At 48.9% G+C, this 25,796-nt stretch overlaps 1 protein-coding gene across 1 annotated transcript in view; it reads right to left on the minus strand.

Annotated features, from left to right (window-relative positions):
- Positions 1-22,320, minus strand: part of LOC311631156 (uncharacterized protein) — a gene marked incomplete at its 5' end in the record, with an annotated part of 30,130 nt that extends 7,810 nt beyond the window's left edge. The window contains 4 exons of the mRNA XM_084900972.1: positions 166-306; positions 2,577-5,741; positions 6,921-7,104; positions 22,115-22,320. Of these exons, the coding sequence (XP_084757098.1) occupies positions 166-306; positions 2,577-5,741; positions 6,921-7,104; positions 22,115-22,320 (3,696 nt within the window). The remainder of the gene's footprint in view (positions 1-165; positions 307-2,576; positions 5,742-6,920; positions 7,105-22,114) is intronic.
- Between the last annotated feature and the right edge of the window lie 3,476 nt (positions 22,321-25,796).

A 25,796-nucleotide genomic window follows, 5' to 3' on the forward strand; every position in this document is an offset into this window, starting at 1 on the left:
GAAAGAGGAGAGCATGCAAAAGCGCTAAGTGCTGAGCAGCCGAGTAGGAGTGTGGCCCTACTGTGCGGGGAGCCCCAGGCCCTGGAGGGCAACGCCTGGTACCCATCCCCACCCCCTCCCTACTGCCCAGTCTTTCCATCTCCCACGTCCCCGAAGGCCACGTACCAGCAGGCGTCCTCTGCTCCGTAGACTCTGAGCCATCAGGAGCACCTCCTCGGCCATGTCCTGGGTCATCTGGGTGATTCTGTTCCCGCTGTCCGTGCTGTGGTCCTGCGGGGGCCGCTCCGGCTCTGCCCCCCGCCAGGCCTGGCCGCCAGGGGCGCAGGGCGGGCCGCCGCAGGGCTGCTGCAGGGGGAAGACAGAGCTGGTGAGACGCCTGCTGCGGGGACCTTCCAACCACCAGGGGAGGTTAACGGCCTTGTCACCATGAAACTGAGGGAACCCGGAGGGCTTCCGACTGCCCACATGCCAGCTGCCCTCAGCACCTCTCCTAGCCCACGGGAAAACGGCGAGAAGAGGAAACGGCGGGTCCCTGTCCCTCGGGGCCATTCACCCAGAATCTGCACAAACTGGAACCTGGCAAAGTCCGATCCCAGGATCGTTACAACAGCAGTGTCTTTCCCGCCGTGACTTTGCGGACCTCACCCGGGAGAAGGGGGGATCTATAGGTTCTTGAAATTCGGGAAACTTTGGGAGCCCAAATCCTGGCCAATGACACCGAGGGCCCGTGGGGACCCCAATGGGCCAGATGACTCATCTGGGACGAGGCTCAACTGCAGTGAGCGAAAACAGGGAGAAAATGGCAAACGCGTGATTCGATGGCCCTTAAGCTAAGGGTTAGGAAAGTCGGGAATGTTCTTTTCAGCTCGTGTCTCACATGCAACCACAGGGACCCTCCGCTTCCAAAGCTAGAAATGTCCCCAGGCTCCTCTGCGGTGAGGGGGGCCACGCTGGAGGCCCCGTAGCCGCGCTGACTATTAGAAATAGGGAGTGCCCAGGCTGTGACGTACGAGTGCGCAGGCGCCGAGGAACCCCTTCCCAAACCATGAGGCCCCAGCAGGCTCTGACAGGTGCTCACGGTTGGGGGTGCTGTTCTGGGATGTGGGGGGAGGGCTCTGAACGAGCTTGCTGTGGTGTCTGCCCAGGGCGGCTGTGCCGGGCGGCCAGCAGGTGTTGATGAGGAGGGGAAAGTGTCAGGTGAGCTGACAGACATGGATGTGCTGTCAGTGAAGCCGGTGGCATTAAGTGTCGGGGAAGTCCCAGTGGGAAACCAGAAAAGGAGGAGCCCACAGGCTATCTGAGCAGATGGGCCGGAGCCAGGGAGGCCAGAGAGCCTGGAAGGGCTGGGAGAAGGAGCTGCCTGCCCGCCCAGCTACGTTGGGAACAGGGCCCCTTCACAAGGCAATGGTTTTTTGTTGTTTTTTTTAATCCTCAACCAAGGAGTGAGGATATTTTTCCCATTGATTTTTAGAGAGAGTGGATGGAAGAGGGAGGGAAGAGAGACAGGAGAGAGAGAAATATCAGTGCGAGACACACCGATTTTTGCCTCTCTCATAGGTCTCATAGGCCCTGGCAGGGATCGGACCTACAACGCAGGTATGTGCCCTTGACCAGGAATCGAACCCGTGATACTCTGGTGCACCTGCCAATGCTCTAACCACTGAGCACACCGGCCAGGGCTCAAGGTAATTACAAGAAAAGGGAAGTAAAGAGATGAAAAGTAACGGAGTGAAGAAACAGGTGATCTGGTCAACTGCATCTCAGGAGAGGACTGGGCAGGGTTTGGAGGCTCTGGGCTTCCTAGCACAAGGTTGCAAAGGGGAGGGAGCAGGTTTGCCTAAAACTCTGGCCACTCTCTCTGCTAGGGAGCTTCTCAGGCCCCACCAACCCCTCTCCCCCCACCCCCCCCCCCAGTGTCTCCCACTGGCTTTGATCACAGTCGGTCTAAGAAAATCAAGTGTTTGAGATCTAATGCCCGACTGTGCTGTCCATTGCCCTGGGAAGAAATGACAGTGCCGGAGGGTGTCCCAGACCCAGCACCTCCCAACAAGTCCTCCCCTTTTGCCTACGCTGACTCAGCTGGGGTCCCTGCTGCTTAAAACAGAAGAACCCTGATGGGGGCCGGGCAGGAATGGTGGCACAAGGAGCCAGGGCCATAGAGGGTAGCTGTCAGTCACAGCAACGCCACTCGCTGCAGCTGGGCGACTCAGCAAACTTTCTGGAGGTCAGTAAGTATGGCCACTCCACACAGCACCCTCACTATGTGCAAGTATCTCATGTGGACGCTGCAGGAACCCGCTGCCCAGAAGGCACCAATGCTCCCATTCTCCAGATTGGAATCTTGAGCCCAAAATAGCTAAGAGCCTCTCTGTGGGCTCAGGGCTGGGCAATGGCAGAGGCAGGCGCATCCCAGGTCATCTGCTGCCCGACCCTGGGCTCTCCGAGGTGCCCGTGCTGCCTGCCAGGGGTGAGTTATACACATGGGCACCGGGACAGATTTTGCTGGAACTCGACAACAGGTTTGGTTCCTAGAAAGCGGGCTGAGGAGGGGGGGGGGGGGGGTGCTGCTGTCCTACCGTGTCCAGGTCCGCCGCAATGGTCCCGGTGACGGCTGGGCCGGCTGTGCAGGTCTCTGCAGAGCTCCCTGGCGTATCTCTTGGGGCAGCACCCGGAGACTCCACCCTGCCCGCTGCAGCAGCCCCTGCGGCTCCCTCCTGGAGGTGGAGCTGGGGCCGGGCAGGGTCCTGTTCATCACTGGGCCTCAAGCACCTCGCCAGGAGTCTGCAGGCCTCGCTGTGACCACCTTGCCAGGCCTGCAGCTGGGCCACGGTGTGGTGGGCCTTGGCCGCCCACTCCCACTGGAGCCAGTCCGGGATGTGCGCTCCCCCCTCCTCCGGGGGTTCTTGGAGTGCAGGGACCCTCTGGGCCACCTCCTTGGTGAGGACAAGAATGCTCTCCAGAGCCACCAGAAGGCCTTCCCGACTGGGCCCGGCCTCCTGGCCTCCTGCCACGATCGTCTGCACAGCCTGGATGCCAGACACCATCCTTTCCAGGGAGCTTTCCGGCCTGCGGGGTCTGAGGCCCGGGGCCTGGGGGTCCTCACAGACAGAGAGCCTGGGGCTGAAGGCATCTTGGAGGGCCCGTCCATAGTCGGCGTTGATGCTGCCGAGGTGGCCGGTCAGGGCCTTGGCCCTGAGGGTGAGCTCCAAGCAGAGAAGGTCAAAGCGTGTGGACAGGCTGGGAGATGGCCTGGGGGAGGAGGCCAAGATCTGTGCCACGTCCAGCAGAGCGTCGGTGAGCACATGGACTTCCCTGCCCAGAAAGGCCACCTCACCCTTGACCCGCTCATCCCCACACAGCGGCCTCGACAGCCTGGCAGCCTCCTGCAGCCTCTGAGAGACATCTGCTGCCTGAGCCAACCCTTCCTGCAGCCCCCGCCGGTCCCTCACAGCCTGTCGCAGGGGCAGGAGGAACAGTCCTTGCCTCCCGCTGAGCCTCTCCATGCACTGGAGCAGGCCTTGGACAGCCACTGCCCACTGCAGGCACCTGTCCCCGAGGCTCTCCTCCCACGCTATGGCGGCTTGGAGGCCATCCGAGACCAGAACCTTGTTCAGCAGCTGTTTAGCGTGGGTCTCTGCCTCCTCCAACCTGCCCCGCATTTGTAAAAGTGCTTCTGGATGCCCCATCGGGCCGGGGTCCTTCTTACCCAAATCCATGGGCCCCCCCTTGGCCGCTAGTTGAGCCATTGAAACTAAGTTCTGCTGCAGCTCCATGAACACGGCCGCGCTCCCCGGAAGATCTACTGCTGGGTGGTGACAGAACAGCTGTTGACACAGAGGGTACCAGTCACCAGCCATAGCTACCAAATCCCGCCTGCTGGCCCTGGCTCTCCCAGACAGCTGGAGAGATACTTCCAGAAGCCTGCTGGTCCTGGCAGCTGTGCAGTGTGCTGTCTTCCCTGCCAGGACAGTAGCAGAAGGTGCCAGCACCGGGATTTCTTGGAGTCCATTCATCCTCTCTGACCCCAGTGGTCCCTCCCCAGCCAGGGACTCTTGAGCTGCAGCCACAGCTACACCCGGCTGCTGAGGGGTGCTGCCGGCTGAGGACACGGGCTGGTGGCTACAGCTCTCTGCAGCAAGAGTGAGCTTGCTGACTATGGGGAGTGGAGGGCCCCTACTCTGTGTGCAGGTGTTGGGACTCAAGGGACTGGAAAGATGGCTCCTGGGTGGATAGGAAGTGCCTGGATCACTTTCCCCGAACCCTGGCCCCCTCTGGTGCGTCAGTGCTGGAGCTGGGGAGTCCTGGAGGCTGGGGAGAGCAAGAGGCTGTCTCCTTGCAACGTCAGACCTCTGGACTTGGTCCCGAAGCGGGCTGAGGATATCGGGGTGGTTCGTCCCATCCAGCCCCTCCTGGAGGCTCTGAGCGGCACATATGAGACGTTTTGCCACCGTTAGAAATGCATCTGTGTCCTGAGCGCTGTGCCCGCCTGAACAGCGCTCAGCGGCCGCACCCAGGACCAGGGAGGATTGCTCTAACTGCCAGATCAAGACTCTCAGGCCGTTCCGGAAGATGGGGTCTCGATCTTGGTCCACGTATCTGTTCATCACCTGCACGATGTGTGCGGCGCGGCCCTGTAAGTATGCCACCAGCCTGGGAAACTCGCAGGCGTCTCCGCTCCTCCAGGCCCAGGTGAAGAAGTCCAAGTGCTTGCCCATCTCCTGAACGGATACACTCAGGAACTCGGGAATACTGAGAACCTCGTCAAAACACGCCAACAGGCGCGCAGAGGCCGTGGCCCAGGCCTGGAGCAGGGCCTGCAGGGCGGAAGGGCTCCAGCCTGGGCCTTGGGAGAAAAGCTGCTGCACCGTGACCACAAGCCCCCAGAGGCCGGCCATGGTGACCTCCAAGTCCCCGCCGGCTTGTGGTCGGGGACAGCACACCAAGGCCAAGTGGCCCACTCGGAGCATCTGCTGGGCCTGCTCCTGGAATGCGGCGAGGAGGAGCTGGAGGCTCTCGGGCCCGGCCTCGCTGCCCCGCGGGGAGCGAACAGGTGCTGTCGCCGAGGCGGCCCGGACCAGCCTTTGCAGAGGGCCCTGCGTGTCGGTGAACGCGCCCAGGATCTGGCGCAGCAGCCCGGCGCGCACGCCCCGGGACAGCGCCTCGGTGGCGGCCCGCAGCGCCGCGCGCTCCCCCGGGGGCTCCCGGCGCCGCAGCTCCAGCAGCCGGCGGCACGGGGCCACCAGGCGCTGCCTCTCGGGCGGCGCGGCCCCGGCCGCCAGGCACATGCAGGGCCCCAGCAGGGCGGCCAGCGCGGCATCCAGCCCGCCCCGCGAGCGCTCGGGCGCGGGCGCCGCCAGCAGGGAGCGCAGCTGCCGCAGGCGGCGGGGGAGCGCGCCGCGCGCACAGGCCGGGGCCTCCGGGATGCCCGGCTCCAGCCGCGCCAGCAGCTCCAGCAGCGCCTCCCGGGCCGGAGCGAACAGGCGGCGCCGGGCGGCCGGTGGCGGGCGCGGGGGGCAGGCGCGGAGGGTGGCAAGCAGTGCGGGGACCCGGCTCCTCAGCTGGCGCCCCCCGGGCCAGCGCGCGCCCAGGCGGCCCAGACTCAGCAGCGCGCCGGCCAGGTCCATCCAGGGTCCCCGGGGTGAGCCCGTGCCCGCCTCCTCCAGGGCGTCCAGGCAAGCCAGGCACCGGCCTGCAGCCCGAGCCGCGGTCCGAGCCGCCGCCGCGTCTTCCAGCAGCAGCACCTGTGGGGCAGAGGGGAGGAGAAGGGAGCTTGAAAGGCCTGCAGGTGTCTGGAGCGACTGAGAGCTTCCCGAATCCCACACGGGTTTACAAATAACCATCCAGTCTTCCCACACTAAAGAGAACTGAATGTCAGCCTGCTCCACCCGCCCACAACAAGGCACCTAGGAGTGACACTAAAGAAAACTCTAGTTGGGGGTCAATGTGGCTGAAAATGTAAACCTCCTGAATTCGAACTACAGCCAATGGGGGGCCCAGTCTGGGCTTGAGCGCCTGTCTCCGGTTTAGAGGAGGCCATCACCTGTCCACATGGCAGCCGACATAACCAAGGAAAGGGTGTGTTGGAGGGACTTGATGCTTGGATGAGGTGATGGGGCTGGGGAGATAGATGCCTGTCCTGTCCGGGAAGCGCCCTGAGACTCTCCCCTGCCTGCCCCCGCCCCCGGCTGGCTCTCTCCCTCCCCTTCCACAGAGAAGCTCCCAGGAGCCAGCCCTTCCTCCGCTCCCCTCCCCGCACCACGTGCCCAGGCCCTCTGGCTCTCATCTTCTCATTTCCATCTCCCTTCAATGAGGTTCTGTTAAATTACAAATTCACCCCACTGTAACCCACACTACTAAAGTTTCAGTGATGAGCATTACTAATATTTGACCATATTTATGGCAAACACATTCCAACAGGGAGCGTGTGTCAACCAAGAAGAGTTGTGCCCCTTAGTGGCACGTCAGGACGGAGTGTGGGGAGCGTTTGGAGGCTGAGGGGCTGTCCTGGCCCCGGGGCCTCCCAGCTGGGGGTCAATAAGCAGAACTTTCATTTTGGAGGCTGAGAGCTGCCGAGGTTTCTGTAGCTGCTCCAATAGCTCCTGGCCCCGGGTCGGTGGGAAATGAAGCCCTCGGTGACACCTTCCATTAGGGGTTGGTGGATGTGTGGGGTGGGCGGGCTGCACATAGGTTTAAGATCACAGAGCCTCGCTCAGGATGTCTGCTCAGCTCCCTATGGCAGCTTCCACACTTAGCATTCATTCAATTGGTAATGAACTCTGTGCCTGTGACCTTGGCAGGAACTTGGGCCGCAGGACACCTGAAAGGGGTCCACTGTGGGAGCAGCATGCCACATCCACGCCTCCCAGCAATGAGCTCTCTGCCCAGGCCAGCCCGCCAGCCAGCTCTGACATCAGCTTCACCTTCATGGTGTCCAGCAGGACCTGCTGAGCTGTGGTCACCAGCTCCTCCCGGTGGCTCTGACATTCTGGCTGAACTCGGAGCTTCTGAGCCACCAGCATGATGTTCCTCCCAGATGTGATGAGAGAGTCAGCCGCAGGGCCCATTTCCTCCCACAGCCACTCCTCCTCGGAGTCCTCCGCCAGCCTGCAGACACGTTCTCAATCAGCATTTACCAACGCGCAATGTGACAGCAAAGAAACACACCCACCAGGAAATTATGATACATACCGGTAGAAGGTACAGAGCACCGTGAAGCCATTAAAATGGTGATGTAGATCTAACCCTTCACCCTAAGATAAGTCACAGATGTAAAGTAGAGCACTGGGAACACAGTTAATAGCATCGTAATAAGGTTGTACAGTGCCAGGTGGTACCAGACTTACTGTGTGACCACTTCATAAGGTATATAAACATTGGATCACTATAGTGTACACCTGAAACTAATATAATATTGTATGCCAACTATAATTTAAAATAGATACATTTTAAACTTAAATATGTATTAATTCAATTGATTGGGGTGACATTGGTCAACATGAACATATAGGTTTCAGGTGTGGGTTTCTGTGTTACAAGATCTATTACACCATGTGCCCACCTTCCAAAGTCAACTCTTCTCCTGTCACCTTAGGAGCCCCTTCTCCTAATACATTAATTTTTTAAAGTGATATAGGCCTATTTTTATGATGACACAGCCTCTCCAAGATGTAGTGTTACATAAATAAAATCAAATTATATACCTGCATATATGGCAGGTATCTCACTGTTTTCAATCACATGCAGATCTACATAGAGAACCATGTATCCAGCTCTATCGTTGGTGTCTTAAAATATGCTCTGTCCCTTTTGTATTGTCTCATCTTCTATAATGACCATGTTTAATTACTACAAAGCACAATGAGCCTCTTTTTGCCGGGGGAAAAATATGTAGACTCTCATTTCCATCGTGTTATCAAGAGGAGAGATTTTATGAAACAAAAATTTGTTTCCATGAACACAGATGTCCACAGCAACTGTTCTGTTCATGTGATTGCAAACATTCCTCTGCCAGTAATAATCCCTAACCACACAGAACAACACAAGAGAAGAATCCCCTCTGTCCTCCGTCCTGAGAGCGGTTGTTCCTTACGAACAAGCTGAGGGCTGTGCCTTTGGGGGTGAAGGCTGGGAGGACTCACAAGTGCCACCTCAAGGTTACTGAGCAGCTCTCTCAGCTTGTGATCCCAGATGAGTGGCAGCCAATTTCAATGCCCGTCCCCTCCGGCCCCAGCTTCCCTCATGTGAAATGGTCCCTGGCTCCCATGTGCAGTATCACTTCAACCCAAACAGCCCAGCATGGCAAACTGTTGAAACCCTGGGAGAGAAAAGCAGAGGGAAGAACAGCTGTCTCCTCTCTTTATTTTACGTTGACCCCTTGTGCAGCATTTGCTCACCAGCGCAGCTGACATTCAGGTCACTCGGCCTGTAAACATGACAGCGCCACATCCTGACAGCTGCTCCTTCGCAGAGTGGGGCCCTCACCCACACAGCCTCCCTTCCTGGGTTTTTTCATTTCTCAGCGTTAAAAAGAGGAGGGAGAAAGACAGCTATGAAGCATCAGGCTCTACTGTGAAGTGGGGGTTTATTGTCCAGTGTTCAGGCAATTTAAGACTATGTCCTAGTATGACCTCGAGGACAAGGTACTTCACACAGAGAGATAACCCTCTGATGGCCCACTGAGCTTCCCCACTCTCCTCTCTCCTCCCTCACTCCCATCGCCACTTTGAGATTTGGCTAAGCTGGTTTAATGTTTTTAACTTGAAACGACTATTCAAGTTTCCCTTGACCTAGCATCTTCTCCTTCAAGGACACATATAGTGTTGTCCTTCCCAAACGTTCTTTTCTTCTTCATCTTCCCTCCTCTTGAGGTCTCTAGTTTCCACTTGTGGGTTAGAGTCGCCTATCAAATATTTCTCTTGAGTTTCTTGAGTTGGGGTGCGAGGAGAGACAGTCACTAAGTCCTTGCTTGCTCATCTGCTTTCATGTTCTCCCAGTGGTCTGCTGAATAATAAGCTGTCTGGATGGTGCATTCTTGGTGGTAGTCCTGTCCCCTCACAGTTCACAGATTTGATTCCAGCATCTTCTGGCCTCCAGTTATGGGTGCAAACTCTGAGGCCAGTCTATCTGATACCAGGCTAATTAAACTTCCTTCGTAAGTAGTTTGCTTTCTTTTGTTTGAAAGCACTGAGAGTTAGGGAATTTACCAACATATGCTTTATGCATATCTTTCCTCCACAATCTCACCTAGAACCCAGGAAGCAGTTCTTATGTACAGGTTTTGGGTCATGAACTGGCTCAAAGAAATGTTCTTCTATTATTTGTTTAATTATTGCCTCTCCTCAATGTCTTCATTTTTCTCCATCTAGAAGTCCCATTATTTGCAAATTGGATCTGTCTTCCACGTCCATTATTTTTTTCATGTATGATTTGCATGCCTTCCTGCTTTTAATCTATGGTTTGAATGATACTATTGACTTGATCTTTAAAATGACTCGAATCATAGTATAAGCTGTCTCAAATATCCACTTCAAGGCTCATGGCTTGAAGTGGAAATTTGAGATCAGCGTTTCTACCAACAACACTTATAAAAGAAAGATAAAATACTAAAAAAAATTTCAGATATTTTAAGGTCTAGAGAGAAAACAAGGCAGTGGGACTTCATCCTGAGAAACACAGGCCAAGAGACAGAAAAGCCATGTGAAAAGGGGCAGCGATGCTGTGACCTCAGAGGTCTCACAGTGCTGAGAAAACAAGAATTAGGGTCTGGGTCTTGTCAATGTGGACAGAACCTGATGATCACCCCAGGATTTCAGCTGAGACCCCAAAGACTACACGTTAGGAGTGAGAACAACCTGGAAATAGGTATTTCCTTAGAAACACTGAAACTGGTCTTGAATCATCTCAAGACTTTGGATAAGAATGGCCTCATCCTAGTTTAACTGCCACCAGAATAAAATTAAATTCTCTACAGGAGACAATTCTATCTAGAAGCACTATAAATTTATATACATATATAATGTACTGTACTCAGTGTTTTAAAATTACCCCACATGAAAAGATAAAGGTGGTATCTTGAATAACTTGGGTAAAAAAGATAGAACTTGGAACAAATAGTGTTGGGGCAACTAAGTAGAGTAACCATCTGGAAAAATGTAAAGTGAGTTCCCTATCTCAGTCCATATGCAATTTTGAACTTCAAATGGATTAACGATTCTAAGTGTAAAATCAAAACCATACAAGAAAAGATGAGTGAATTCCTCTAAGAAATCTTTGGAACTATAACTCAAAGTCCAAAGGCAATAAAAGAGTAAGTAAATAAAGTTAATTCCATAAACATTTTAAAAGTTTAAATGGCAAAAAAAAAAAAATCTTAAAAATCAGAAGACAGATGATAAACTGGGAGAAGATATCTGCAATGTATCTGACAGACAATGGGCTCACACCTTAATGCATATTACATTTCCATATTTACAAACCTGGTAATATAATTACCCATGTACACTTTATTTTACCACTTAATATACCTATGTGTTGAGATAATAATATAACCCAATAAATAATACGAAGGGCTAATAATTTAATACATATTTAATATATATTTTAACCCAGAAATCTCCCAACTAGGACTCTACCATCCCTAACAACTTGAAAGTACACACACGCAGCATTATATGCTGCAATATTGCTTATAATGTCAAGTCCTGGGAAAAACCTAGATGCCCATTGATAGGAGAGTGGTTGAATAAATTGTTGTGCCTTCATACACATAACAGCATATTATGAAATCGTTTAAAAATTAAGGATATTTTTTGTAAGATTATATGTGCTATTTCCAGGATATGTTGTTTTTTTTAAAAAGTAAGAGTACACAACAATATCTGTAGTCTACTACCCTGGGTAAGAAAGAATATATCAGAAAATACACCTGGAATGTAAGGAAACCCCAGAATGAATTATGAAAAGTAAGAAATGACTCTAACTAGTTATGACAGATGGTAGAATTCTAAGGTGGCTCCCAAGGTTCCCATTTCCTGGATGCATGCCCTGTTCAATGGCCTCTCCTGGCCTGTGGGTGAGACCTGTGAATTGAATGGGATGTCACTCTTTGATTACGTTTTATTATATGAAAAAAAGTGATTTTCCCCCCCAAATGTAATTAAGGTCCCTAATCAGTTGTCTTAAGTTAATCAAAAGATTATCATGGTGGGCCTGGCCAATCAGGTGAATGCCTACCAGAGGGAGTGGATCCTTATTGAAGAGACACTCAATTGTTGGCCATGAAGGAGTAAATTGTCACATTGTAGAGGGGGACACATGTCAGGGCTTCGATTCTACAACCCCAAGGAGTTGAATTCTGCCAATAGCCAGTGAGCCTGATGGATTCCTGGGCCTCACGTGAGACTGCATCCCAGTCAACACTTGGGTCACCAGGTCACCCAGCTTGGTGAGCCAGAATCCTGACCACAGACACCATGAGATAATATTATAAATGGGTATTGTTTTAAGTTGTTAAATGGTAATTTATGGTGCAGCAATACAAAATGAATACAACTATAAATAAATAACATTAAAATACTTTGGGCAAGAAAAGAACTAACCTAGGTAACTTTGGAGAACAGCATTTTATCCAGGATAGAGTCAGGCTAAAAACAATAAGAACTGCATGCCCTCTAGCTAGTCCATCTCGGGCTCAGATGGTTACAGGTGAACTCTGCAGCTTCATGTGTATGTGAGGGTTGAACAGGTAAGTGGATCTGTGGTGGATCATGACAGTGAGGATTTCCACTGCTGGAGAAAGAAGCTGCAAATAAGGAGAGGGATTGATGCTGGGTTGAAATGGAAGGTGTCAAGATGATTACATATGAATGAATGTTACATATGAATATGTGTTCAGACACAGAGAAGTAAGTATGGAGGAGTGTGCATCCATGAATTGGCATACAGGCATATAATCTTAACTCTGTCTGCTGAGGCCCGAGGAACACCACCACCTGTGGTCATTCATGAGCACATTTAGAGCCCACATCTTGGTTTCCAAAAAGTGTTCTTCAGTAAAGAAACCAGGGCTGTTGGGGAAGATTCCAGGGCCGGGCCTGGGAAAAAACACAAGATGAACCTGGAAAATAAGGAAGTGCTTTTAAAAGAATGAAAATGTCTCTTAAGAACGCCGGAGCCCAAGGAAGGAGCCCACAGTGAACAAAGCAGGAATTAACTGAATGATAAAATAAATGATGACAGTATTGGATTAAAACCCACAAAATCGAATAAACATCCATGAGTCTATATGTATAATTGAATGGGAGAGAAAGGATAACCTTTCTATACAGAGGAATTTCAGTTAATACATGCGAGACATGAAAAAATTATCACTAGGCAAACATCATAGATTCAATTTTTGCAGGTGTGGCTCAGTGGTTGAGGGTTGACCTATGAACCAGGAGATCAGGGTTCAATTCCCAGTTGAGGACACATGCCCAGGTTGGTGGCTCCATCCCTAGTAGGGGGCGTGCAGGAAGCAGCCAATCAAGGATTTTCTCTCATCATTGATGTTTCCATCTCTCTCTCCCTTCCTCTCTGAAATCAATAAAAATATGTACATATTTTAAAAAGACACAATGATGAACACTAGAGTCAATGCATGAAAGTCTGAAGAAACACTGCAAGATTCCAGTCACAATGGGAAAACAGTGGAGGTGTCTGTTAGACGGCAGCTTGACCTAATGATGAAGTGTAAAATCACCAGTAACAAGACAGAGAAACATCATGAGAGAATGCATGACAAGAGACACAGCATCACTTCTGTGGTATCCTTGCCACAAAGGCACAATCTCAATCTAATCAACAAAAAGAAATGGCAAACCCAAGTTGATAGATATTCTACAAAATGACTGACCAGTACCTATCACAGTGCCAGGGTCATGAAAGACAAAGAAAGAATAAAGAACTGCCACAGACTGGAAAAGTTTAAGGAGAGACAATTAAATTCAGTCACAGAGAGAGGTTTTTATCACACTTTTCTCAGCCAAAAAAAAGAAAGAAAAGAGAAAGGAAAGAAGGAAGGAAGGAAGGAAGGAAAGAAGGAAGGAAGGAAGGAAGAAAGGAAGGAAGGAAGAAAGGAAGGAAGGAAGGAATGTAGGAAGGAAGGAAGGAAAGAAGGGAAGGAAACAAGGGAAGGGAAGGGAAGGGAAGGGAGAAAGGAAGGAGGGAAGAGAGAAAGGAAGGAAGGAAAGAGAAACAAAAGAAAAGCAAATGGGGACAGAAGATCTGAACATATAAATTTGACCTAGATGGCATATACATTCACTAATAGAATGCATGTCTAGTTGAGAGCACAGGGCACATTTACAAATATAGACTAAATGCTGGGCTACAAAACATGGCTCAAAAATGATACAGAGGCCTGGCCAGAGGGCTCAGTGAGTGAGCATCAACCCACAAATCAGGAGGTCAGGGTTTGATTCCCTGGTCAGGGCACATGCCTGGGTTGCGGGCTTGATCCCCCATAAAGGCTTGTAGGAGGCAGCCAGTCCATGATGTTTCTCATCATTAATGTTTCTCTCACTCCCTTCCTCTCTCTAAAATCAATTAAAAAAATATTTTTTAAATCATACAAAGGATTTGCTAAACCACAGTGCAATTATACTAGAAATCAAACAAAACAATTATACTAGAAACCCCAGGAGAGACTGATGTTGAAGTGGGGGCAGGAGATATGTTTAGCACTGTATGTCCCAGAGCTGCTGCCAGGATGCTCATGCTGACTGTGCAGGGCACCCCTCAAAGGCCCTGCTCAGCCCCGGACTCTGGAGCAAATGGTACCCCTGGAAAAGGCAACCCAGGAGCTGGCCCTGTTCACCAATCAGTGTCACTAATTTTACACATCCATGTCCCAGCTTGCGCATACATGAGGCCCATTTACACCTACGTATCCATGGTTACATATGTGTAATATGATATATATACACATAGTTACACAGTGCTTTATATACATTTTTTTTAAAGGAAGAAGGAGGGATGGGAAGAAACAAGGATGGGAATAGGAAGTGGGAAAGAGGGAGAGAAAGAGGAAATATCTGGAATAAATATACACCCCAGTGTTTGTTGTGGTTATTTCTGGAACATAGACTTATGGGTAATTCCTTTCTTCCTCATTTCATCTGCATTTTCTAAATAGTCCCCATAGGATATATTTTGAAGCAAAAGGAAGCATGCACTTGTGCTGGCCTCCCCTGCCGGGTCTTCCCGAGCCCTGCCTGCGGCCAGCTCTGCCCTGCTGCCGTGGAGGGTTCTTTCTGGCTCCTGAGAGCCGAGCTGGCAGAAGCACTGGAACTCACCAGCCCACCTGGGCCCGCTCCCAGGCCTCACCGCCTCCCCCGCTCCCCGGCCTCACCGCCTCCCCCGCTCCGAGGCCTCACCGCCTCCCCGCTCCGAGGCCTCACCGCCTCCCTGCTCACTGGGCTCCAGCAGGGGCCTGACAGCTGGGGGAGCTCAGCCCAAGCCAGATAGGCTTTGTTTGCAGGATTGCCCTGATGGACGGGCTGGACCGTTTCCCGTGGCCATGAGCACGGATAATTCTCTTTATAAATAATTTACCTGCCCATAGCAGACACTATTGAAACAGACCGAAAGGACATTTATCTTCTCTCAAACTTAACGTACCCTTTTTTGTGTAATTACAAAATGCATTGCATTAGAAAACTTAGGATGTACAAAGACTATTAAATTGGTGTACAATCACTATGTTCTCAAACTCTTTAGTAAATTAATATCTTGGCAATTTTTTCATGATTTTTTTTTTCATTTTACATAAACACAGAAGAATCTTCAAAATCAGGAAACTAAGTGTTGACACGCTGCTTTTGGCCGTTGTGAATCACGCTGCTCTAAGCACAGATGTGCAGATGTCTGCTCAGGTCCCTGCTCTCACTTCTTTTAGGGATAAGCCCGAAAGCAGTTGTTGAACCACATGGTGATCCTGGTCTCAGTTTTTTGACGACTCATAGACACTTTTGAATCCTCTTTATTTCCAAGTCACTTAACTTTTGAGCATGATTATCTTCAACAATATTTTGTCACTTTTTATTTTTACATAATGTCAAGCTTTCAAAAAAGTTGCAAAAATAATGTAAAAAACTCTGATATATCCTTCAGCCAGATTCACTGATTGTTCTCATTTTGCCATATTTTTTATTCTCTCTTTCTCTCTATGCATGTGTATGGGTGTGTGTGTGCATCTGTGGATGTCTGTGCATGTGTCAGTGTGTGTTCATGTATACGTGTGGGTGTGTAGAAAGTTCCAGGTATGATGCTTCTTTGCCCCCAAATAATTCAACATGGGTTGCCCGTGGAAAGGACATTCATTTTCATAAACACAGAACAATCATCAAAATCAGGAAATTAAATACTGACACAATGCTATTATCTAATACAAACTCAATATTCAAATTTTGTTAATTGTCTACCCTGACTGGTATACTCAGTCCCATACTCCAAAGGGTCCTGGGTTCTATTCCTAGTCAAGGGCATATACCTGGGTTGCAGATTCAATCCCTGGCCCCAGTCAGGGCCCATGCAGGAGGCAATGAATTGATGTGTCTCTCACATCAATTGTTTCTCTCTCTCTCTCTCTTTCTCTCCCTCTCTCTCTCTCTCTCTCTCTCTCTCTCTCTCTCTCTTTCTCATTCTTTCTCTCTTCCTCCTCCTCCCTTCCACTCTCTATAAAAATCAATGGGAAAAATATACTTGAGTGAGGATTAACCAAAAAAATTTTTGTTAATTGTCTCCAAACTGAGAACATGCATTAAATTTGTGTTGTTTTTTATTTGTTATTCCTCACCAAGGGATATTTTTTCTATTAAATTTTATAGAGAATGGATAGGAGAGGGAGAGAGAGAGAGAGAGAGAGAGAGAGAGAGAGAGAGAGAGAGAGAGAGAGAGAGAGAGAAACATTGATATGAGAGACACATTGATTGGATGCCTCATGCACTCACCCTGATTGGGTACAGGGATTGAATCTGCAACCTAGGTACATGCCCTTAACTGGGAATCAAACTCTCAATTCTTTGGAGCATGCTCTAACCACTGAACAACTCCAACCAGGGGAAATTTAACTGTTAAGTCCTGTGGTGCACAGTTCTAAAGATGCCCAGCCTCAAAATCCCCGCCTGCTGGTTCAATCAAATCTTAATCTGGTCCTGCTGGGAAGGGACTTTGCCAATGGAATTAGGCTGATAATTAGCTGACCTCAAAATAGAGAGTTGACCCTGGACTATCCAAATGGGTCCAATGTAATCACACGAGCCCTTGAAAGCAGAGGAGGAAGGCAGAAGCAGACGTCAGAGAGAGAGGTTTGAAGCATGAGAGGAGCTTGACCTGACATTGCTTGGTGGGGAGTAGGGGTGATGCCTGGAATGCAGGCAGCCTTGATGAGCAAAAACCAGCCTCTGGCTCACAGCCAGACCCATGATCAAAAGGAACTGGATTTGGCCAACCCGAAAGAACCTAGACGCAAGTTCTCCCCAGAGCCTCTGTATAAGTGTCAGGCCTGTCAACACCTTGACTTTGGTCTGTGAGACCCAGGACAGAGAAACCAGCCAGGCCCACTGACTTCTAACCTGGGGGGAATGAATTTGTTTTGTTTCAAGTTCTTAGTTTGATGATAACTTGCTACAGCAGTGATAGATATTTGGCTTTTCCCTGCTGATGTAGTTATGTGCTTTTTCCTCTGTTTGCTCCTTTGCTCCTAGGGCAGGGACAGTGAAGGTCTTACTCACTCCGCATTTTAGACCATGAACCATGCCGGATATCTTAGCAGTGGTCAGTGCATGCTGTGGATGAAAGGGGAATACTTATGGGACTCTTTCTATTTGACAGAGATATCTGAAGCAATTTTCATTGCTGCCCTGCTCCAGGCTCGGTGACTTTCTCATGCCCCGATGACAGTCCTGTGAGGGAGGTTTGGTTATCACTTTTACCCTCACAGATGGGGCACAGAGAGAACTTAGCCAGACAATTAATAGGTGTTTAGGTGGGACTCAAACACAGGAAATCTAGCTGCAGCATCTACAGTATGGTTGGGCAGTAAAAGTGCAACACTTTTGTTATAACATGTAAGTTGCAATCAACTTTCATTTATAGAGTTCAGTTTTGTTGCTATAACTAGGTCCTTCTCTATTAAACCTGGGATTGGAATTCATTATGGAAACTAGTGGCCTAGTGCATGAAATTCATGCTTGGGGGGAGGGTCCCTCAGCCCGCCTTCACCCTCTCCAATCTGGGACCCCTTGGGGGATGACCTACTGCCTCTCGCAATCTGGGACCACTGGTTCCTAACCACTCACCTGCCTGCCTGCCTGATAACCCCAAACCCCTCTATCTGCCTGCCTGATCACCCCCAACTGCTCCCCTGCTGGCCTGATCTCCCCTGCCTCGCCCCACACCTGGGACCCAGGATTCCCTCCCTCTGGCTGGCCGCAGGCACCCAGGACCCAGGCTGGTTTGCCTGGGCCACAGCCGCAGTCACCGGGACCATGAGGCAGGAGGGCTTTTCCCTCTCCCGGGCCGCAGCTGCAGCCACAGTTTCCGGCACCGGGACTATGGGGCAGGCAGTTTGTCCCTCTCCTGGGACACAGGACCAGCCTGGCTGGTCCTCATTCCTCTCTTAAGAGCTCATTTGTGCCTGACTAATCCCCAATCCTCTCTCCCCAGTATTGAATGTCTGAGCCATTAAGGCATGCCAATGTGAGGGCATGAAGGCATGAAGGTGTGACAACCATTTGCATATTAGCTATTTATTATATAGGATCATTTGCATGCAAGTTTACTAAAAGGACCAGGCCCATGCACTGAATGATGTTTAGACATGAAAATGATGTTTAGACAACTCTGAGAATTCTTTTCTCTAGAATAAAAACAATCAGTGAAACAGGAATGAATCTAGAAACCTTATGATGGGACATACAACTGCTTCTTAATGCAAAACTCAGCCAACTAATTCTGAAATGTCTTCATATTGAAATTATACCCCAACTAATAACATATTAAGCAAGTTTACTTTATATATATATTTTTATAAATCTTTATTGTTCATATTATTACAAATGTTCCTCATTTTTCCCCCCTCCCTTGCTCCCCTCCACCAGGTTCCCACCCCACCCTCTGGCCTTTCCCCACCCCCCATTGTCCTCATCCATAGGTGCACAGTTTATGTTCAGTCTCTTCCCACACCCCCTTCTCCCCCTTTCCCTGAGAATCATCAGTTCACTCCCCTTCCATACCTCTGATTCTATTATATTCACCAGTTAATATTGTTCATCAGATTTTTTAATTCCCTTGGTTTTTAGATTCACTTGATGATAGTTATATATTTGTTGTTCATAATTTTTATCTTTATTTTCTTCCTTTTCCTAAAGAACCCCCTTCAGCAATTCATATAATTCTGGTTTGGTGATGATGAACTCCTTTAGCTTTTTTTATTATTATTATTAGTGAAGCTCTTTATCTGGCCTTCGATTCTGAGTGATAGCTTTGCTGGGTAGAGTATTTTTGGCTGTAGGTTCTTGCTATTCATCACCTTGAATATTTCTTGCCATTCCCATCTGGCCTGCATGGTTTCTGTTGAGAAATCAGCTGACAATCATATATGGGTTCTCCTTTATGGGTAACTACCTGCTTTTCTCTTGCTGCTTTTAATATTCTCTCTTTGTTTTTTGCTCTTGGCATTTTAATTATGATATGTCTTGGTGTGGTCCTCTTTGGATTCCTTTTGTTTGGGGTTCTGTGTGCTTCCTGGACTAGTAAGTCTAATTCTTTCACCAGGTGGGGGAAGTTTTCTGTCACCATTTCTTTCAGTATGTTTTCGGTATCTTGCTTTCTCTCTTCTTCTGGGACCCCCATAATTCTGATGTTGGTTCGCTTGAAGTTGTCCCAGAGGTTTCTTACATTATCTTCCACTTTCTGGATTCTCTTGTCTTCTTCTTCTTCTTCTTCTTTTTTTTTTTTTTTTTTTTTTTTAATATATTTTATTGATTTTTTACAGAGAGGAAGGGAGAGGGATAGAGAGTTAGAAATGTCGATGAGAGAGAAACATCGACCAGCTGCCTCTTGCACACCCCCTACCGGGGATGTGCCCACAACCAATGTACATGCTCTTGACCGGAATCGAACCTGGGACCTTTCAGTCTGCAGACCAATGCTCTACCACTGAGCCAAACTGGTTTCAGCTCTTGTCTCCTTGTTTCTGCAGAGGAGTGTCTTCTGTCTCTTTATGTTCCAAATCTTTGACTTGATTCTTGCAATCTTCCATTCTGTTTTTAGGACTCTGTATAATATTTTTTATTTCAGACAATGTATTCTTTATTTCTAGTTGATCCCTTATTATTTTTTGTTGATCCCTTATTATTTCTTTTTGATCCCTTATTATTTCTAGTTGATCCCTATTCATATCCTCATAGGTCTCGTTTATTTTATTGGCCTTTTCTAGGAAATTCTTGAAAAACCTTTTTTTTTTTAATAGAGAAATACTGATTTTAATCCAACATAAGGTAAACAATAAGCATCCCTTATCTTTCAGCCTAAAAATTAACAAAAAACTGTTGAAACAAGGCACAATTTACCCCCATTCTTATTATGTGACTCCAGTCACACACAAAAAATTTCTATGAAAATGGTAAAACAAAAATAGAAGTCTGAGTTTTAAAAAATGTATTTTAAAAAATGCCCACAAAACCTGTCAATATTATTCCTTATTCTACAAAATAGCACCAGTAAGAAGAGTAAAAGGTGTTAAAAACCATTACAACAGCATTTCTGAAATGCAGCTTGCCCACCTCATGTTATCCCTACAAAAGAATTATCATGGAATAAAAAAGGACTTTAAAAAATCTCTGGAAGGAGGGTCACGCTTTTATTCAGTTTCCCCCTGCAATCTCTTAGATGTGAGGAATGTGCTTCTGCCTCTGGCTATCGCTGCTTCTGTTCTGAGAAAGACCGAGGAGCTAGGGTCATACTTCCAGTCTGGGGGGTTTGTATCTGTGAAGTCAGGAAGGTGCATTCGTGTGTGTTTGTGTCGGGGTGGGGAAGTCCTTACCAAAGCATCCTTTCACTCCTCACATGGGAGATAGTGAGAGGCCATACCTACCTTCATAATATGATCCAGCCACTCCTTCCTTCCTGAACTGCCTAAAGGGTTCTATTGCAGTCACTGCGAGGGATGTAGCTAAGGTGATCCTTCCTTCCTTGTGTCTAGAGGGGAAAACAGCCCTGAAATTATCACCAGTGTGGACAATACTCTCAATGGGCCCCAACAGTGCATCCCAGCCCTTTATACTAAGGTGAGGGGAACATGCTGAGTAAAATTCAAGAATGGCAGACATCATTTCCAAATCTGCCCTAGAAAAAAGCATCCTGGTCCCTTAAAATGGCCCTCAGCTACAACATGTCTACCATTGTACACTCCTGGAAACAATCTGCTGCAGACGCTTAAAAAATAAAGTATTGCAGTCACTGTCTCGGTTAACTTTTCAGCCTTAACCTGAGTGTGGGAGAGCAGTCAGCCCTGTGGTTTTGGTATATTAGCTATTGTTTCTGAGCGGTAAACCAGGAGGAGGAGGAGGAAAAAAAAAAAAAAAAAAAAGCAATCTTTTCTAACTACTTCAAGTTTCAAAGTTTTAGAAGACAAGATGAGCACTGTGTTTGGCCATTCCAAGAGGGCCAAGTTGAATTGTGCGCAAGGAGGTGGCACCCGGGCACCCCCTGCCAGGAGGGTGTCAGGCGGCTGTGGCCCAAGATCCATGCTGTGGCTCCAACACAGTTGAGCTAAAGAACAGAGCCTGGGATGTACCTTCTGGGCCCCAGCTCTGTCCCATGCACCCCAGTGCCCCAGAGTGGCTGGGGGACTATTCACAGGCAAATTGAAAAACCTTTTAAGTGTGGTTTTGAACTCGATATCCAGTTGCTTTTTGTCCTCCATTTCTTTCGTTTGTGATCTGTTTCCTTGTCTCGGCATTTTCAAAGCTTCCCTGAGTTGTTAGCCTTAAAAGTCTCTGTGTTCAGCTTGGATGGGGCGGAGTTTCAGGGTGGAGCCTACAGCCTTGACTTCCGTCAGCCCTGCCCTATGAGGCTCCTGAGTCTCAGTGTTCCTCAGTGTCCTTCAGTACTCGCTGCAAGCACCTCTGAGCGAGTTTCTCCCGCTACTAAACAGTCTAGGCTCTCCCCCAATGAGCCCGGAACTGGGGTTCAGTTCAGTTGGAAGTGGGGTTCAGAGCAGTCTGAAGCTTTTGTCTCCTTTCCACTAGGGCAATCCCACAGCACAGTCAACACTCCGTTCTCTAAGCACAATGTACACGCCTCCGGGACTTCCTTTTGCCGCTCCCCTGAGTTTCTGCCTTACAGCCCAGGCTCCCTCCATATGAGCCTGGGTCCCCAGTGTCTGGCCTAGAACTGGGGTTCAGTGCAGTCGGAACTGGGATTCAGCACAGTCCAGAGCTTTTATCTCCTTCCCGCTAGGGAACACCAGCCAGGCACTCAGCTGCCCCTCCTCTCCGGCTCCATCCTTTCCCTGAGCGCACTGTGTCTCTGTACCTTAGGCTTTTACAGCTCCTCTAATTTTCCTTCTGGTTTTCTCTTTCCTTCTCGTTGTAGAATTTCCAGTCAGTCGACTTTCCTGTTCTGGGTAATGTCCATTTTGTATTTTAGTTGTATTTTTTGAAATTGTTGTGTGAGGCTGCAGTTAGGTGTTTACCTATGCCGCCATCTTGGTTTCGTGAAGCTGAGTCTACTACTTTATATTTTTTAAATGTGTTTTTATTGATATTTTTTGGAGAGAGAGAGAGAGGAAGGGAGTGGGATAGAGAGAAATATCAGTGTGAGAGAAACATGAATCAGCTACCTCCTGCATGCCTCCCTATAAGGACTGAGCCAAATTCAGGGCATGTGCCCCAACTGAGAATCACACCATTGATCTCTTGGTTGATACTCAACCACTGAGCCAAACCGGCAGGGCTTCTTTATGTATTATCAATTTATTTTTCATACCTGACTTGACTCAAATAAGGCTCTATTACTCTCCTTCTGCAGACATGTCAGTGTAAGGGGTCACAATCTTTGAAATCATTACCTTTTTGCGATTTGCACGAACTCCTCATTCGCCTGAGCCAATTCCTCTGCGGTCTTCTCCAGGGAGGCGAATGTCCCACTCTCCCCATCGTTCCTCTCCGTGGACATGATCAGATGGCAAAGCTGAACCGTCATCGGCAAGATGAGTCTCCTGATGGCCTCGTTTGGAATCATGGAGCTGATGTCATCGAAGACAAAATACTCCATCTCTTCCTGTCTGTGAACGGAAGTGACAGGGTCACAGCCCACGCTGACTGGCACCCAAGGGTGCTTTTCTCTGATGTAATGTTCATCTAGTTTTACTTCTACAATGGGAAAGTAATCTATGAAATACTAAAAGGATGAATGGGGTAATTGTCAGGATCTAACCCCTCTGCCTACTTGATCACCCCTAACTGCTCCCCTGCTGGCCTGATTGTATAGAGTAGGTTGTGGCTTAGCAGCAGGTGAAAAGCGTGATTCAGACAATGAAATCGGCTCAGAGAAATAGAATGGAAAGTGGACCTCCAAGCTGCATCAGCTTAAGAAATGGTTAATAAGGGAACACGCCTGAGGTCCTCGTTATTTGCACATGTAGAACGAACATATTTTGCCCAACTTTTGCTCAGATGCTCTTCAGAATGAGGGTGAAAGCCACGTGACAGAGGTCCTCCATGGGCCTAAATGGGCATCTGAAGACAAAATTCTCACAGATCCTGGGAGCACTGTTGCCTGGGGGATAGTTAACATCCTTCCCCAGGCGGTTTGCAAAGAGGGTTGACAACTCAAGGGTGTTATGGAGAAAGGTCAAGCACTGTGCTGGTGGGCAGACGAATTTCCAATGCTGGAATTCCATGACTTGTTCAGTTTCTTTTTTTGTTTTTGTTTTTAATATATTTTATTGATTTTTTTACAGAGAGGAAGGAAGAGAGATAGAGAGCTAGAAACGTCGATGAGAGAGAAACATCAACCAGCTGCCTCTTGCACACCCCCTACCGGGGATGTGCCCGCAACCAATGTACATGCCCTTGACCAAAATTGAACCTGGGACCTTTCAGTCCACAGACTGACGCTCCATCCACTGAGCCAATCCGGTTTCAACATGACTTGTTCAGTTTTATTCTCTCGTTCAAAATTCCCCTCAAATGGAGATGAAAAGAGGGACCTCAGACTTGCCCTTCTGGTTAGGATAAAATAGATTACCACAGGTCAAAGGTCCTGAGTGTCAGGTAAATTATACACATTCTATTCCAAAACGCAGATCTCTGTGGAAGCAAGGATGGTGAGCTGGCCTGCAATTCCAGAGGGGAGGCTCTTGGAGACCTTAGTTAGTATGGTGACTGTTTATCTTCTCAGAGGCATTTGACAATCTGGGCACAGGCTGAGGTATAGGGCCTGGAGTAATCAGCAGTCCTGTGCTGGGGGAAACATCTCAAAAAAATTTTGTAATAAAACAACCCTTCCTAACCGGTTTGGCTCAGTGGATAGAGCATCGGCCTTCAAACTGAAAGGTCCCAGGTTCGATTCTGGTCAAGGGCATGTACCTCGGTTGTGGGCACATCCCCAATAGGGGTGTGCAGGAGGCAGCTGATAGATGTTTCTCTCTCATTGATGCTTCTGACTCTATCCCTCTCCCTTCCTCTTGGTAAAAAATTAATAAAATATATATTTTTAAAAAAACACCACATAGTCCAACTGCTAAAAAATGAACACCAGAAAAAATCTTAAAGCACCCAGAGGAAAAAAAAAAAAGTGTGCTGTCTTTAAATGAGAACTGTGTTATCTACATATTTCTGTGTCAGTACAACTTTAGGTCAAAACCTCAGGGGAACCAAAGGGCCAGAGGCTTATTCAGTCACACAAAGGTCCCTTTAAACAATGAAGGGCTCCTTCGCAGGGAACCAGCATGGCCTTGGGAAGCGGCAGAGCCCCTCTCCACAGGAGCTCGGGATAGTGAAGGACCACAGCTATTAGCTTAGCATCCAGCCCTGTGCTGGCCCAGTCTGTGGGCCCAGCTGCGAGAGAGGGTCTTCCCATCAGGCAGGTGGCCCCGGACCCTCACCCTGGGCTGTAATTGGGATTTGATTGCGCTGAGACAGTCATGTTCTCTCTTCACATCATCAAAGATCCAACAAGTCTACTGCCCCTCAGTCACTATTATTTCTCCTGCATCTCTAAACACCAACAGTGTTGCATGAGGAAGTGCCTCTCTGTGGCTGCTTCTTGTTTCAATACATCACAAGTAAACGTTTTCACAATTGAGCAGCTAAATCATGACCATTTTGTGAGGTGTCAGATGGGTTCTAGGCTTAGGGTGACCACGGCATACGTTATATACATGTCTAATCACAGTGCTGTACTCCTGATATGAATATAATATTGTATGTCAACTGTAATTGAAAGATTAAAATTTGAAAATTATGAGAGTTCTGCCAGCACTCCCCTCAGCGTGAGAGTGGGGCACACGTTGCCAGCTGGCTGGTGAGAGACCCAGCTCAGAGTCTGTCCTCAGCGTCTGCTTCCCAGGACCTTTCCCAGGATGACTTTCTCAGGCTGCACTCCCTGAAACAGGTGTGTCCTGATACAGGGATCTGGGTGACAAGAGTCACTGAGGGAGTGAAGCAGGAGAGTGCTGTGGTCTGCACTGTGCGTCCCCCAAAATTCATCTGCCGAATCCTAACCCCACGTAATATTAATAAAGGGGGAAATTTGGGAAGTGGTTAGGTTGTGGGGGTTAGAGTCCTGGCGTGTGGGATTTGTGTCCTTATCTCAGATCCCAGAGAGCTCTCTTGCCCCTTCCACCCTGTGAGGACACCAGGGCAAAACAGCCGCCTCTGATGCAGGAATCAGGCCTCACCAGATACTGACTCTGCCAGTGCTTGATCTTGGACTTAAAGCCACCCAGTCTGTTGTATTCTGATAGAGCAGCTGGAAGGAACTAAGTCAATAGGGAATGGAACAGAGACAAGCAGTGTCTTGGCCTGATATATAGGGGGGGGGGGGGGAGAGCATAAACCATACTGCAGAGGGGGCCAGCATTTGGGGGCCAGCATTTGGTACCCCATGTTCAGGCTGCTATAATAAAATACCATCGCCTGGGAACTTAAACAAGAAACACAGTCTAGAGGCTGGAAGTCTGAGATCAAGGTACCAGCAGATTCCATGTCTGGTGAGGATGCTCTTCCTGGTTTGCAGATGGCAGCCTTCTTGTTGTGTCCTCACATGGTAGCAGGCACTAACCCCATCATGAGGGTCCCACCTTCATGATCTAATCTAACCCAAAATGCCTCCCAAAGTCCCCACCTCCAAATACCATCACACTGGGGCTTCAACATATGAATTTGGTGGGAACGCAAACGTTATCCACATCATTCACGTGTTAGCTGAGGGCTGCCTCCCAGTTCCCCTCCCCGTGGCCAGACTCAGTGTAGAGGGCACGTCTACACTGTGAATCAGGTGAGGTGGTTCCTGAGCTGAGGGCAATTCTTTAGAGAAGGGATGCCCATGGATCAGCAGCCGGAGGCAGATGCGTTGACCTGGCGAAGGCAGCCCACCTCAGGGAAGGATATACTGACAGACCAGGTACAATTCATGTGCCCTCCCCTACAGCCTGTGCTGGGATTGGCCCCACAGACCTCATGGACTAAAGGTGGGGAAGGGGGATTCCATATGGAAAACCAGTCCCTGTGCTCAGAGGAAGGATA

This window comes from Pipistrellus hanaki (assembly GCF_964339955.1).
Source record: "Pipistrellus hanaki genome assembly, chromosome: 12".
Taxonomy (NCBI): domain Eukaryota; kingdom Metazoa; phylum Chordata; class Mammalia; order Chiroptera; family Vespertilionidae; genus Pipistrellus; species Pipistrellus hanaki.